The sequence below is a fragment of the Diadema setosum genome, chromosome 12 (genome assembly GCF_964275005.1).
Source record: "Diadema setosum chromosome 12, eeDiaSeto1, whole genome shotgun sequence".
NCBI lineage: Eukaryota > Metazoa > Echinodermata > Echinoidea > Diadematoida > Diadematidae > Diadema > Diadema setosum.
The window spans coordinates 17,378,771-17,395,243 of NC_092696.1; the positions used below are offsets into that span (position 1 = coordinate 17,378,771).

At 39.6% G+C, this 16,473-nt stretch overlaps 1 protein-coding gene across 1 annotated transcript; it reads right to left on the reverse strand.

The window, feature by feature from the left end:
• Positions 1 to 309: 309 nt before the first annotated feature.
• Positions 310 to 16,002, reverse strand: LOC140236006 (twinkle mtDNA helicase-like). Its single transcript, XM_072315991.1, has 12 exons — positions 15,691 to 16,002; positions 14,652 to 14,893; positions 13,177 to 13,364; positions 11,777 to 11,933; positions 10,377 to 10,498; positions 9,528 to 9,699; positions 8,385 to 8,519; positions 7,811 to 7,884; positions 5,889 to 6,003; positions 4,998 to 5,189; positions 4,090 to 4,218; positions 310 to 840 (listed from the first exon to the last, which is right to left on the reverse strand). The coding sequence occupies exons 1-12, from the start codon at positions 15,971 to 15,973 to the stop codon at positions 604 to 606; spliced, it is 2,046 nt and encodes a 681-aa protein (XP_072172092.1). The 5' UTR covers positions 15,974 to 16,002; the 3' UTR covers positions 310 to 603.
• Positions 16,003 to 16,473: the final 471 nt, after the last annotated feature.

Consider the following 16,473-nt stretch of genomic DNA (forward strand, 5'->3'; position numbering starts at 1 on the left):
AAAGGAAGAGAGAGAGAGAGAGAAAGAGGGGGAGAGAGAGAGAGAGAGAGAAGAGAGCTTGGAATCAATGATAATGATTGAAATGCAATCATATGTCTTGTTGAATAGCTGTTCCGCATCGCTGAATAATTTTCATGATTCCAATTGTTCAAGAGTTCAATACAAGAGAATAAGAAAAAAAAAAAAAAGATTTATAAAGGAATCTGGTATAAGGAGAGTAAACATACATGCCAAGTAAAAATGAGTGGCTTACTAGCATTCTTGCTAACTGCAAGTATACGTATGCAATACAGGATGGTCCCAAGAACCAGAAAGCTTGCTCTGGACTCAACCAGGACTTGCCCAAGGCCTTACCTAGGAGAGCAGCAAATAGTGCACAGAAATTAGATTGGATATCAACCTGCATTCTGCAGGAACAAGTGAATTGAATTGTTCATTGCTACACTATGTCTGGGCTAAGCAGAACATCTCCATTTTCAATGTACTTTGGTGGCTTTGAAGGTCACCTTACCCAACTTGACGGTAAACTTGCTTTCACTAAGAGTCACCTCATTTGTTGGCGAAGTCACACAGTATCCATCTCGAGGCCAAGAATGCTTCGCCTCATTCTCCGATTCCGATCTCCTCCTCGGACTTACTTTTCAGCATCATTCCCTCAAAGAGTGCGTACGCATCTCCCTCGCTCTTGGTGCCGGGCGCTCCCTCCGCATCACCTCGATCGGTCTTTGACGACCGCTTGACCTTCTGCTTGGTCTTGACCGGTGGCGACATGGTCAAGGTGTCCTTGTTGAAGGTCAGGGGTACAATGCCGAGGTCACCATCGAAACGATTCTTGACCACCTATTTCAGGAAAGAATCAATGTAGTGTATATCATCATTATCATCATTTACATATGTGACCCGCGACAACGGTTTCAGGCAAAAGTCGCAAGAGCAAATTCTCTCCTAGGCGGGGTACAAAGATTTTGACCATTATTTTTGTCGATTTAGGTTTTTTGCAGAAATCGAATCTTTGATATGTTTTCTACATCTTCACTAAATTTTATTGCATAAGACTAAGTTTTTCCTATCGAAGATGGAATTTTAAGCACCCTATGTTGGATCGCACTCGTCAGTTTCGAGCTTCTTTCGAACGCCGCGCCAATATCCCCAGCGTTGCTACGGCGCAGGGTCTCGCACGCGATTGGCTGGTGCGTCGCACACATTTACATAATTCGGCTTTCGGAGACACCAGTTGCAGCGTTTGGGGAATGCTTTGTCCACGCGTGCACGATTACATGCTCCATTGTTCTTGCTATAGTGGTTTATATACGCTCGCTCTGTATAGGGCGTGCTCTTCGTTTGGCTTTCTATCCAAACTATTCTACCGCAATGTTCGACAACGGAAGTGAAACAAAAATCATGTAGCATAACATAATCTTGTGAAAAGAAAACTACAGTGTAAATATTCTCAAATTTGTCTACCTGTACATGTAGTATAAATTATGACAGCAGACTGACTCAATGGAAGGTAGATGAGAGGAAAGGAGGGGTCACATGTGACCAATTATATTCAAATACTACACGTCAAGTTCGCACCAAACTTACGAGTCGTGTTTGTTTGTTTGTTTGTTTGTTTTAATTCAATTAGCACCACCGAGCAAAGCAACATTATTATATATATGCATGTCTTGTAAAAGCAAAACAAACAGGAAGCGTGACCCTTGTCAGCACTAGCAATTTTCTGCCTTCAAAAGGGTCGCCAATGATAGAGACAAATCAACCACAATGAAAACGCGATTTGTAAATGTGTGGATTCGCCACAGCTCCTTTTACATGCACACGGTCATGGCGTGTGGATGCCACTGCGTAATGCGTGCACCATACACATGTACATGTACACCATACGTGTAATTATCGTATTCGCCATCTTGAAAGACGTACTGGTAAACAAACCCGAGCGAAACGCATTGTTTTTCGGCTCCATACGCTGAGCTCCGAGGAAGGTGCCCGGGAAATTTGACTCTCTCAGTGAGCCAATCAGAAGGCGATGTGGTTGCTAGAGGCGGAGCTTAACATCAATTGGCACCATCGTACGGATGGGTGATTCTCCCCTCGCATCGCCGCTCGGACATTGTCTTTGAGAAAGAGGTGAATCTTCAAAGCCTGTTTTCTCGCAATTTTGTCAGGCTAACAACTTAAAAAGTGTATTTTATTTCTCTTTCTATGCCCACTTATGGTGCCGAAGAATACAAGTGTTTTATATCAATGCAAAGCTTAGGAAATGGGCAATGTGATTCAGTGAAAAAATGAATTTTCAAAATTCGCGACTTTTGCCTGAAACCGTCGTCGCCGGTCACATATTACTACTGTACCACAATACTGTATAAGTGGTTTCTTTCGCGGTGGTTTTACTTTCGCGCCTTTCGCGCAAATTTAACATCACACGAAAATGTTTAGAAAAGTCGCGCGAAATTAACCACGCAAGGAAATGTTTTGAACTCGCCGCTTGTTACAACGGTATTGCACACACAAAGATTTGCATTGAGTGTATTGATGGTCAACACACACACACAGCGATACCGCGCAATATAGGTACAAGCATGTTATAAAGTACTCGAGAGATGGGATTTCAGGTAAGCCTGCATTTACTTTTAATTTCTATTCAATAAATAAAAGAATAATTGGATTATAGTTTGGGTTTTCATGTGCAAAATAAAACAGTTTTTGCCGACTGTGAATTCACAGATTTTGCCGACCGCGAATTTAAACACACGGAAAAAGTCGGCACCGACGGAAACCGTGAAAGCATCTGTACGCGAAAGAAACCACTTTTACAGTAAGTCTGTTCCGCTATTCTAAGCAAACAGATATTTCTGCAGCTGTGTCTTCTCCATCTCATCAACTATTTCTATCAAAACTAACTTTTGATTGTTACTTTGTTTTCCTGTTGTTATTAGTTTGTTTTAACTCCCTGTATGAAGCAATGTTTGAATGATAATGAAATGTTTCATCACACGATCAATATTTATCTCTGCTTTTGATGTTCATATTTGTTTGTTTGCTGCTGTCTTTTTTAACCCTTAGAAGACAGATTGATTTTCCTACAACATGCATATCCCACTTAACACAGCCTGAGAATACTCACAAATGACTAGTTTTCAATAGGTTAAGGAGGTTCAACTCAGTCATTTGGTTATCACGGTTTATTTAAAAAGAAACAAACAAACAAAAAACATGTAACAAAAAGTCAGCTACAACATGAAGTTGCATTTTATGACATTCAAGCAAAGTAGTTACCAACTCAGCTTGCTGCTTAAACGTTTTATTGGAATTCATATAAAGTGTTGGGATTTGAACTGAAGATCTCACTGTTACAAGCTCCTGCCCAACTACCTACTAAGCCAACATTATACTGTACAGGTATAGCATACCTGCCAACATTTCAAGATGAAATATCTTACTCGTGGATTGCAAAAATCTTATTTTATATGCAAACTAAAGTTAAAAATCTTACTTTCGGTCAAATCTTCAGAAAATACACATGAAAGGTATATCTAAATATTTTTAAAAAATCTGATTTCTCTGACAGAAAATCTGATTTTGCTAGTTTTAACGTAAAAAATCTTACTGAATCTGATAAAATCTTACTAGTTGGCAAGTATGGTATAGCCTTATTAGAAGTGCAATATAACATTTAACTTCCTCACAGGAGCTACATTTTCCACCCAAGATTATATTTTCCCTAGCCCCGCAGCACTAAGGGAAAATATTGTACTGAAGGGAAAATATAACTCCCAAGGGACTGTCAAGTATTATATCACAACAACAAACGATGTTGACATGAAGTTACTGCTCGCCATTATAACAATTTCTATCTTCGCTATATTAGTCACATGGATTACATTATGACCAATTACCAAACAGTTTTAATGGAGACCATATAATACGGTATATTGCCTGGCTCGATTATAACAATTATAACAATTATAACAATTTCTATCTTCGCTATATTAGTCACATGGATTACATTATGACCAATTACCAAACAGTTTTAATGGAGACCATATAATACGGTATATTGCCTGGCTCGACTTCCTCTTGGCCCACCTGTATATACTTGCGCCCCTTGAGCGTCGTAAGACGCCTGTCCTGGAGAATCAAGACGTTGTCAGCCTCCTGACTGGCCTTGGCGCTGCCAAAGATGGACGCCGTCTGGAGCTCATCCGACTCTTTCTCCTGAAAACCAGATGAAACAATGAAACAATAATAATGCTAATACAGGGCATTTAGATTTGTATATTGTGTTGCTACTATAATAACAAAATGTACTGCATATTACAAAATAGTAGTCATGGCATGCATAATTGAAACCTTAGTAGCGTTTGCAGAAGGTGAGTTTTTAGCCTGGTCTTAAACTCACTGTAGCTGCTTGCCTTACCAACAGAGGGAGATTATTTCTTAATTTCAGAGCAGCATACGCTGTTCATGAATGCACAGTCACCAAGGGTAGCTTTTGATTTCCCTGAAAGATATACAAATAGTGTTTGATCCTTACTACTTTTGAGATGGTAGAATGTTTGAAATGATGGATTTCATATGAACAAGTTCCTGTATGTGCACGGGTGCTGTACAATGAATAGCTCTGTATACTATTAGCAATACTAATACAATTGATAAGAACAAATAATCCTGTTTCAAAAAATTATAACCTCCTATCTACAGAACATACAGAAGGAAAACAAACCACCTCAAAATTCTATTCATGTCTACAGCCTCATAAATCAATTAGTTTTTAATTCAGTACTCGAAAGTCTCGTCCTCTTTTGTATTCTCAAATCTTCCAGTAAACTCCAACAAGACAAACAATTATTTCTTTTCAGTCATCACATTTGCCTTTTGATGGATTTGCTTGATCAAAATGAATCCTGATATTTTAGTCTACACACTAAAGAGAATAAAAGAATGGGAGATATTACTGCTGATAAGATACCCTTTCCCTCAAATTGGTAACATACCTTCCTTGGATGAATCACCACCGTCACGTGACAGTTATTGTACGTGGCAAACTTTCTGAAGGCGGCGATGATGTTGTCGTAGATGGCAAAGCGGTCCATGCTTGCCTGGCGGTCAGAGAAGCCGACCATGAACTGCAGGTTGTCCAGGATGACGTGCTCGATGTCGTGGACGTAGACCGAGTGCGACATCGCCTTCCAACGACAAAAGCACATGGCAGGTTAGCACAGCTGACCTTCTCGCCAAGATATTTAACAGGGGATCTTGTGGGCTGTACTTTGATGTACCATTCTGACTTATTAAAATCCTTCAAGACTAGATTTTAAGGTGGATTCTGGCTGATGAATTATATGAACAGTAACAATTCATAACGTCATAAAGCATCCAGACATCTATCTATTGGTACTTGTATAAATAAAATTCTGGAAGAATGGACTTTATTTGTGAGCAAAGAAAGCCACTCACTTAACAGCCAGTCTGAAAACTAAATCATCAGTAACAGCGAAAACTGGTGTTGAATGGGACTTGGGAGATGTGGAAATAAAATCTTGTAGCAAACTGGATATTGATAGAGGTGAAATAAGAGCTTTGTTCCTGTAAATGTCAAAAGTCTTGAAGTTTTTAGGAATCAGATCTCAGTAACTATTTGACAGAAAGAATATTTCTTACAATGCAACCTTCTTATAACGCAACATGTGAATATTTGGGACACACTCAAATTACAGTGTGACTAGGGCTCAACATGGTAATGGATCATCACTTTAAAACACACAACAGTGAATGTAACTATGTGCATAAATTGAAGGTGCCTGTCAGCAACATGGTATTCCATTACCTCCAACACTATTTATCTACTACCTGAGTAACATGCCATCAAGAAAATTCAAACTCACGTCGATGACAGTTTTCAGGTTCTGCTGTCCATGGAACGTCATGAAATAGAGCGGGAGCAGCTCAAACTTGTCCGCCCAGCGGTCAAACTTGTCGATGTTCTTTTCCAAGCTGCACCTGGATGGAGCACAGGGACAGAAGTATAGGATTCTTTTTCATTTGTTTCTAAAGTTAGACTTTGATGATCATTGAACACAAGCTGACCTTAATTCCCATGAATTAGGACTATTTTGCCAATAATATTTGCTAAAATAGGTGTTTTCATCAATATCCCACACAACTGTACTTGACTATCAAATGATGTTCATGAAAATTGGAACCCTGAAGTGAATTTACAGTGTAAGACATTACATCTATGTTTGTATACTGGAAAACAGGACTGCCCCTTTAAGTAAGAACATTTGGCAGGTCAATGATTGAACAAACATGATAGCAATGGTCTTATTATCTCAAAATATATAGATTTATAGACATGGACTATTCATGGGCATACTGAAAAGTGACATAATTTTGAATGTGAGGGACTAAGCGACATGCAGTGACTTAGCACCTAGGCCCAGTGGGGTTGGTGTATTGCTGAAGATGTTGTGAGAAGTTATATGTGTATCATCGATGTCTTCACTGTCATGTGTCAATTACTGACACACAAAAGAGACGGAACAGGTTCACATCATATTTTCTTGGAATCAAGATAACAAGGTCAATGTCTAGGACAGGTTGCCCTTAAACATGCTTACCAATATTATTATTATATATATATATATATATATATATATATGACCCCGTTTAGTGCGGGGCTGGGCTGCGGCTTGGCCACGGCCGAGCCCTCCTTCTTTTCAGTGTAAACTCGCAAAAGGCCAAATGCGGGGCCAAAATTGGGCACACATTTGGCCACGCTCTGGAAGTAGTCTCAGCCGCAGCCGAGCCGCGGCTGAGCCCGGCCTTTTCTCAGTGTAAACGCAAACTGGGCCAAATGCGTGGCCAATTTTAATCTGGCTTCTAGACCCTCTGCCCGTACTATTTCGCTATTCAGGATATTAACCCCCTCAACATCGAAAACTAGTACAGTTTAAGGTGGTTTTGTCCGGCAAAGGATTTTTCCTTCAGCAAAGGCCTTTGCCCAAATGGCAACTTCGTCGCCAGGGAATCCAGTTGGCAAAGGGTCTGAAAACCAGACTATACCAAATTGCGTTTGTTTACAAGCAAAGCGCCACTACGACAAAATATTGAAAGGTTTGAATTAAAAGCGCAGCTGAGCCCGGCAGTGTAAATGGACAAAACTGCGGGGCTCGGCCCCGCAATTGAGGCTGGGCTCGGCCGCGGCTCGGCCCAGCCCCGCACTGTAAACGGGGTCTATGAATTTTGCCATAATATGAAACAATGAAATTTGGACAGCACTTAAGGAGGCAATGCTGCATTACAAGTTGAGTGTTTAAAGGAATCATATAGTTTTGGTTTAGACCTAACTTCAGGTTTCTACCACTTTAGGGTGAGAAAATGAGAAATCTCCAAAGCGATATGAAAGATCATGTACTTGCAAGAAGAATTTAACATTTATTTGATGAAAATTGTTTTTGAAATGGCTGAGATACACAAAACAGAGTAATCCTAATAAAAGGTGGGACCCACCTTTTATTACGATCACTTTGTTTTACTTTGTTTTTTTATGTCTCAGCCATTCCAAAACCGATTTTCATCAAATAAACTTTGTCTTAGAATGATATGCTTGTGTACTATTTCTAATTGGTTTCTTGGTATCTCCCAAAAAGTTAATCCTCCCCTCCACCAATACTGTTCCATCCCTTTAACCCATTGAGGACGAGTCCCAAGTATACTCAGGCAGGTGTCTGTTGGAAATGCATGTTGTAGCAAAATCAAACCATCCTCAATGGGTTAAGATTTGAAGGATGGAATTTCTACTTACTGGGAAAACTGTGTCAGCATGATCTTCGCCAGACGTACATTTTGTATCTCAAAGCTGCCCCATAGAGTATTAACCTGTAGGAGGGAGAAAAATGTGTAACATATATAAATAAACCATCATCATTATCATCATCATCATCATCACTATCATCATCAGCAGCAGCACAATCATTACCATCATTATCTTCTTTTTCATCATCATCGTCATCGTCATCATCATCATCATCACAATCATCACCATCGTTAACTTCTTCTTCATCATCGTATTCATAATCGTTACCATCATCACCATCACAATAAACATTGTTATCATCATAATCATCGTCACCACTATCATCATCATCTTCTTCATCATCATTATTCCTCAATGACTACGATTCGTTTACAAATATCCACATTAGTCAACATCTTAATTTCAATATCATTCTGAGTCAACATAATCATCATCAAAACTGGTCAGGGGACTCCCTTCTCCGAGGAGTCTAAATACTCATTTCGATGAAGGTCAAGATTTCACTAAGAACCGTATAAAAAGATACTGTTTTGTCTTGAGATTTATAGAGTAACTCACTCACCCCCTGCATGCAAAGGTCCAGGGAGTATTCCGACATGAAGGTGGTCTTTCCCGACCCCGTAGGACCAGTGAAGACGGTCAGCTCACCCCTCCGGTGACCCTTCATGTGTTTGCTTAGCATCGGGAAGCGCTTCCACTGAAAATGAATTAATGACAAATCACTAGTGATGCTTTCTACAAACAACTGTAAGTCGTAAGAGCAGCAAACAATTCTGAGGGGGAAATAGCAATCACAGTATTGGTTTGTTGAGGTGAGGATTCAGCTTATAATGTTTTACAAGATACTTAGAAACCACTCCATGACATGATAGAGAGCATACAATTCTGAGGGGAATTGAAAGTCTATTTGATGAAAATTGGTTTTGAAATGATTGAGATATCCAAACAGAAGGTAAAAAAGAGAGATCCTAATAAAAGTTGTGGCCTGTCACATTATATTAGGATCCTTTTTTGATATCTCAGTCATTACAAGATCAGTTTTCATCAAATAAACTCTGGATTCCTCTTCGAATTACACGTTCTTTTATATTTCATAAGAGGTTTCTCATTATCTCACAAACACACACACGAAAGGGATGGAAACCTGCAGCCCCATGTAAACCAAAATTGCACCATCCCTTAAAAATGAGGACCTTTTTGATGGTGCTGGTCGTTTGTTGACAGAAAGCATTTGCTAGATTCCAGCAATATACCAAAGTGAGTCTCAAGTTGACAAGCTTTGATACATGTGTGAAAAATTCCCCAATTTATTTCCAAATGTTTGAAGCGGATTCATAATCAGAGAGATGCAATATTGACATGCATATTAGGTCAGGAGAGAAAAATGCTCTGGACCGTAGGGCAGATGATTAACTCTCTTATTATCTGTAGCTGACTGCCACAGATGTGGATGGTACAGTACACTCCCGATATAACGAACACAGTTAAAATGAAACTCTCAATACGACGCAGTACAAATCCAGCTCATAAAATCATTTTCTATGTATCTTCATATGCTTGATTGTTCAGCTATAACCATAATTTCCCCAAAGTGAAAAAAAACCCAAAACTGACTGTCCAGAGGACTTTGTTTTGGTGGGAGTCATCTCTACTTTAATATGGTGGTGGTAGTGGTGGTGGTGGTACCCATAGGGTTAATGCCCACCTTGACTCCAGCCACCTGCTCAGCGTGTGTCAGCTCCCCAAACACCTCATCCCTGAGGGCGCGGAAGGAGACGATGGACTTGTGACTCATGGGCGTGGCCTGGCGGAGGATATTCTTCAGGCTCCGTCCCTCATTGAGGGCACGGAGAGGACTCGGCTGGGAGTCTAAGGGTCTGTCCGGATGAAATGGGTGAGACAAATTTTGTGAGTTTATGGGTTTGTATTGTAGCACAGAAATTATGTGTTTTTAGTTTGATTTTGCAGGGATGTCATCTTTTCGTTTTATGTTATCATAGTTATGGAGTACCAAAGTGTGATGTCATAGCAATTCATTGCCATGGAAACTGGTTCTAAACAACCTCACCTAGCCAAAATATCTGTAAACACTTTGGTTGCTTACCACGCTTGCACCTGGGTTCTACCCCACTTCCCACTGTCCAAGGGTGTTTTGTGTGGAACCAGCACTAAGCTGCAACAAAAGACTGCCATCATCACTTCGGTATTCTGTTGAAGCACAACACAACTTTGGTGCTAAAGATACAATTTTTTTTTTCCATTTCATAACATATTACAAAAGGAAATTTAGTGAAGACTTAAACTTGTATATCTGGGTTAATATAAGGATTATGTGGGTGTGCATTATTGCCTTAACTAAAAAAAATATGTGTGGTTGCTACTGATATTATTGAATTTTGAAATCATGTGGCACTTTATAATCCTATCTGTGTAGCTTTCTCATTCTAGGTAGACCCTTGATGAAACCTAGACTACAATGCCTGGACATTTGACGTTAGGGCCTACTCTATTCATGCCATGACATGAAAATGCACATTGATTATGTCCACTCTACCTCACGAAGTAGCATCGCTTGGGATTGAGTTTCCTGGCAAAGCTCTTGGCTGCTTCCCACGATCTCATGTCATTCCCAAACCACAGCACAATCTTCTGAAACTGCTCAAGAAGCGGCAAAACCTGTTGTAGGAAACAGAAAATCACAGAAGAGAGATTGTGTCAGATCTAGGCAGCATTACAGTATGAGCTAAAAAACATACTGTATATCATTCCCTATGTTTTAATCAGCATTTGTTTGCTTGTTTGTTTGTTCGTTTTTTCCATGTGCAAAATAACTCAGAAAGTTGTGAAAGGATTTGGATGAAACTTATAGGAAAGGTTGAGAATTACACAAGGAACAGATGATTAAATTATGGTAGTGACCCAGGAATTCTTATGGATTTTATTAAGGATTTTTGATATTTTGGCACGTAGGGCCAATGATCTTGGGAGTTGAAGCTGCACATTTTTTTAGGTTTTCATACGCGCACTAAAGTGCATGCTCTAGTTTCTGTAAGGGCGAGGCGCTCCACACAGCTGGAAGTTGATGACATAACTAAAGGCTTCTATGTTGGGAAATTGTGCGATTTTCAGCATGCATACGTATGGGTGAAAATCACTGATCTCTATGGGAGAACGAGATCAGTGGTGGAAATGAGCTGCTTGGTGGAGGTCTGCGCTCTCAGAGTGCTTCTCTAGTTCATTTATGCTACAACCAGTACTAAAGCTCCTTTCATAAACTCTTTGGCTTTGGCACTGCTGCAAATAATGTTATAATCATCTCATTTACCCAGGGTAGCCTCTTCACTGTTGCGATTATCTATTCTGGATGATTTGCAATGGGGTAAAAGGGGACATTGTGGGTAAAACATCTTGTCAGAGAATCTGAGCTTTAATCATCATTCTGTTTCATGAGCTTCTGTTTGATAGTGGTTATGATAATGATGATGATTATAATGGTTATCGCAATGGTATGGGTAATGGTAATGGTAATGGCAATGGCAATGGCAATGGTAATTGTAATGGTAATGGTAATGGCAATGGTAATGGTAATGGTAATGGTAATGGTAATGGTAATGGTAATGGCAATGGTAATGATAACGGTAACGGCAACGGCAACGGCAATGGCAATGGTAATTGTAATGGTATTGGCAATGGTAATGGCAATGGTAATGGTAATGGCAATGGTAATGATAACGGCAATGGTAATGGTAATGGTAATGGTAATGGTCATGGTCATGGTCATGGTCATGGTCATGGTAATTGGTAATGGTTATTGTAATGAAAATGATAATGATGATGCTTATGACAATTAAAATAATACTGGTGGTAATCATTATGATTATGAAAATGATGATGATGATGATGACGATAATACTAGTGGTGATAACGGGGACTATGCAAATGATATCAGTTTACCTCTTGGGGTAGGTAAGATATCCCTCTGGGCAGTGCTATTGCCGTCTGACCAGTCACCTCATTAACGGTCATGGCATCCAGCTCACTGGACGTTATGATGACTTCAGAAAAATGTGGCTGGATGAGGTGGTAGCCGAAGAGACCGGGAGAGAAGTCTCTGTATCATGGGCAGAATGGAAGCAGAGATGAGTCCAGCATGAAGTCTTTTCAAAATCATGTCTACTTTTCATACCCATCAATTTTTATAAAACAACAGCGACTTACTTCAAAATGGAAAACATGAATCTCTTCATCATGTGGAAATTTTCTCGAAGATTGTGCTCACCTGAACTCACACACATACACACTCAAAAAAAAAATACATATATATATATATATATATATATATATATATACATTTTCCTTGATACACAATTTGAAAAGGTCAAGAAATGCTTTTGTTTTCTGCAAAATTTACACAAGTGAAGTTCACTGAATCAGCTTAGAGCTAAATATCAATCACAGGAAAGTTTCCATGTTTCCAGGAATTTGATTTCAACGTCACTAAAATAGACTATACAAATACCAAGCAAGTGTCCTTGACCAATCGTAACTTTTTGGGGAATGTCATCTCACCAAACTGGTCCATATTATGGTTTCCATACATCCATGGATATTTCTTTCTGGGGACCTTAATAAAGAGCTTTTCAATTTTAAATCAAATGTCTTTACATTCATGGAATTTAGGTTCCCTACAACTGCTATTGCTACATCAGGCAAGCCAAACTGCAAGCTTTGTGGTGTTTAGGAAGAACATTGGTACTGATGGCAAACATGAAATTAAAATACAGTAAAACCTGTCTATAGTGGCCATCCAAGTGAGATGAAAAAAAAAATGGCCATTACAGACAGGTGCCTGGTATAGACAGGATTTTTAACATGCTTTTTCTCTCGGAGGGAATTGTTTTTAGTGGTCATATATGGCAGGTGACCACTATAGACAGGTGGTCGCTAAGACATGTTTGACTGTACAATCTACATCTCCAACTAGGAACATCCAATAATGACTATGCGGTACAAATCACCAACACATTACAAAAATGTACATGTTCATTGAGAGTTTTTGGTTTCAGGTGGTTGCAACTCTTTTGCAAAATTAAAATGGGTCTTAGGTTTACTACAGAAACACAGCAGTTCAAAGTTCACTATTCCCGCATGGTATGGCAAAGGCATACAGTTGTAGCTTTCATACAGTAATGGTCTCAAGGAAAATTGGGCATAAAAAAGCATTTTTTTTTTTTTAATAATGTGAACTTCAGTTAACTTGAAATCATCATAGTCATATCATTTTTGTGAGGCAATTAACCAACATAACAACATGGTAATGAACCCTGTGAAATTGTCTTTGTGTAAACACCCACCTTGGCATGACGGTTCCCTGTACAACCTTCACTTCCTGGTCAGCTGTCTCATCGGGGTCCAGTTTGCATGGTTCTACCAGACATACACCTCTAAACTGATTCTCTGGACCATACTGAGGAAGGAGGAGGGTTTTGCGCTTGGCATCTGTCCTCACTCCAAATTTGTCAAATATCTCTGACGATATTGGCTGTAAAATGAGTGATAAATACGTGATAAATACATGAAACAAAGAAAAAAAAATTATAGATGTAGAGAACTTCAAATAATAGATTCATATATCGCATACAGTATTATGCAACATATTTTGCAAGCAAAGTATTTTAAGATTTGAGGCTTATAAGACAATTTTGCCAGTAGTGGTTAAATGCGCAATCAAGAATCAGCAAATGAAATCAAGAAGCAGAATTAGGAATTTCACATTTCAGAGACAATATACATAGTGTTTGTGTTATGCAAGCCCAGGCATGAGTGAGTAGAAGTCAACTTGCAAAATTCAAACGAATACAGTGAAATATGCCGGGCGTACAGTCTATGTTATGCTGCCAAATATAAAACTGACTCTTTCTGATCCTATGTCAAGAGAGAGAAATCCAAAGATGATTTCTGTGCAGCTGAATAAGAGACTTTTCATGACTCTGCTAATTTGCACGAGATCATGACTGCTATCACTTTTCTGTAGACATGGGAATATCAAAGTAGATCAATTTTAAAGGGATGGTACAGTATTGGTGGAGATGAAAATTAGGCTTTAACTTTTTTTGCGACATACCAAGAAAACACTTATGAAATAGTACAGAGCATACCATTTTAAGAGGAATTCAAAGTTTATTTGATGAAAATCGGGTTTGGAAGAGCTGAAACATCCAAAAACAAAGTAAAACAAAAAGATTGTAACAAAGTGTGGGTCCCACACTTTATTAGGATCACTCTGTTTTGGATATCTCAGCCATTTCAATATCAATTTTCATCAAATAAACATTGAAATCCTCATGGAATTACATGCTCTTTCATATTTCATAAGAGGTTTCTCACTATCTCACCAAAAAATGATAAAAACCTGAAGTTAAGTCTCAACCAAAACTAGACGATCCCTTTAAAGTCTTATGTCAAAATCTAGAGTGACTTCAACAAATCTGTTCAAGTTTACTCTATTCAATAACGTGAACTTGAATGCAGTGGCAGGCACTGTATTTTACAAGTACAAAGTACCAGATTTAGAATTTGTATGGTGATGCACAAAGAAAGCAATAATGTAGCATAAAGGGGTGCAAAATTGTGACTACTATCACACTCCATACTGTAAGCTTGTATATAGTGGCAACTAGTAAGTTCCTAAATGAATCCAAAGCAATTAACATTAGATGAGGTGCATTTTGGAGTCAGTTATCTGGCAACAGTTTTGTTTTATCTGCTTCTATCTGCACACTTTATGGTAATTGCTAGGACAGTACACAAAAGTCAGCGGCTTGCATACCTCTGCGGAGAATTTGCTCTTGATGTTTCTCAGGGAATCACTGCGAAGTTCGCCAATCTTGACGCTCTTCTCCCATAACGCTCTGGCCTCGTCCACCTCCGACCTCCACTCCTGGTCGCAGGACTTCTCCTTGGGCAGGGCGAGGGCGCCCTTCTTCTTCGCCTGTCGTTTGGCAATGGCGAGGCTGTCGGCAAGGTAAGACCAGCTACCACAAACCCGGCTGCAATGGCACTGGCTGTGGCCTGAGAGACACACACGACCAAAAACAATCAAAAGGGTAATGTTCAGCTCAGCTGATGGCTATCGACACACTGCAACCTAGCATTACTGACAATTCTTCGCAAACAAGGGACAAAATTCAATCTACAAGATGCTCAAACTACAAGTACTGATCTTACTGGCAATGTCATACCCCTTCCTACAGCTCGCACTTCCAGTACATCATGTCTTAGAAGCAAAACTTACTGTGTATGGGACAAACTCATAGGGGATAGAGATGGAGTTAGTCTCATGTAATCGGCCCGCTGTTCATATTATCCAATCAAAACCAACATCAGAAAAGGTCTTTACTACGGAGATACGGTACACATAGTACCGTCCATCAGTCAGTGAAACCGAAAAATATTTATTACACTGTGAATAATGTGTCTGAGTGAGTTTCAATGAGTCAATTTTTTCGTGTGTCATTAATTTCGCAAATAGCACCTGGCTTGCGAAATTCACAAAAATAAACTTCTTGCGAAATATTTGGCGTATACAGTAGCTAGGCAAGTTTGGAGAAGCTGCCATTTTGCTCTTTGCCATCTAGAAAAGACAGCTAGGTGAGTTTCAACAAAATTGCCTTATAAATTGCTCAAGTGAGCTTAAGAAGTTATTCTGCGAGCAGCAGGCAACTTGCAAAGATTCACCGTAGTGCATTCTTGCCTTCTGGAAGGCACTACGGTGAATCTTTGCTAGCTGCTTCCTTGCAAAATGTTAATCACACATTCACTTGTATTTGCAAGCATTTGCAAATATTGTAGATTTACTGGTGCCCTACCTGTGGTCATATTCACATACAGGAGCTTTTCTCTAGACTTTGCATTTTTTTCCGATGTTGAAGGATGGTCACTGCAGAAGGGACATGCTGTCTTGAGGCACGTGTAGCCCGTTGAAACTGTGCAACCGTGGCCCTTGAGTGACTGCCTCATCTCTGTCAGCGATGGGGTGGCTGTGGCCTCAACCGTCTCATATTTCACCCACCTAGGTATGCTTGTCGCAGTGAGGAATGTCCTGGCCAAGGAGTGGTGTCCCCCACAGAGTTTTTTGAGACTGCTTGACATGTTGAAGGTATCCTGCCTCAGCAGCCAGTGATAATACAGACCTGTCCGTCCTACATCTGTATGCACTGTGACTGAGACCAAGAGCACAGAAAGAGAGAGAGACAAGTTTCAATGCACAACACAGGAGAAACGGCCAACACTAACAGTGTGCTTGTGATGATGAGTCCCACAAACCCACATGCCCTACTGGGTACTGCCACTTAAAAGGACAAGTTCACCTTCATTAACATAAGGATTGAGAGAATGTAGCAATATTAGTAGAACACATCATTGAAAGTTTGAGGAAAATCGGACAATCCGTTCAAAAGTTATGAATCTTTGAAGTTTTTGTGCAGTCACCGCTGGATGAGAAGACTACTGCAGTGTATGATGTCACATGCGTACAACAATATCAGGAAAATATAAAGAGAATTTCACAAAATTTCATCTTTTGAAAAAAGTACACATTCCCTTGCCTTGACTCCTTACTGACATATGTTAATATGGATGATATTATTCCC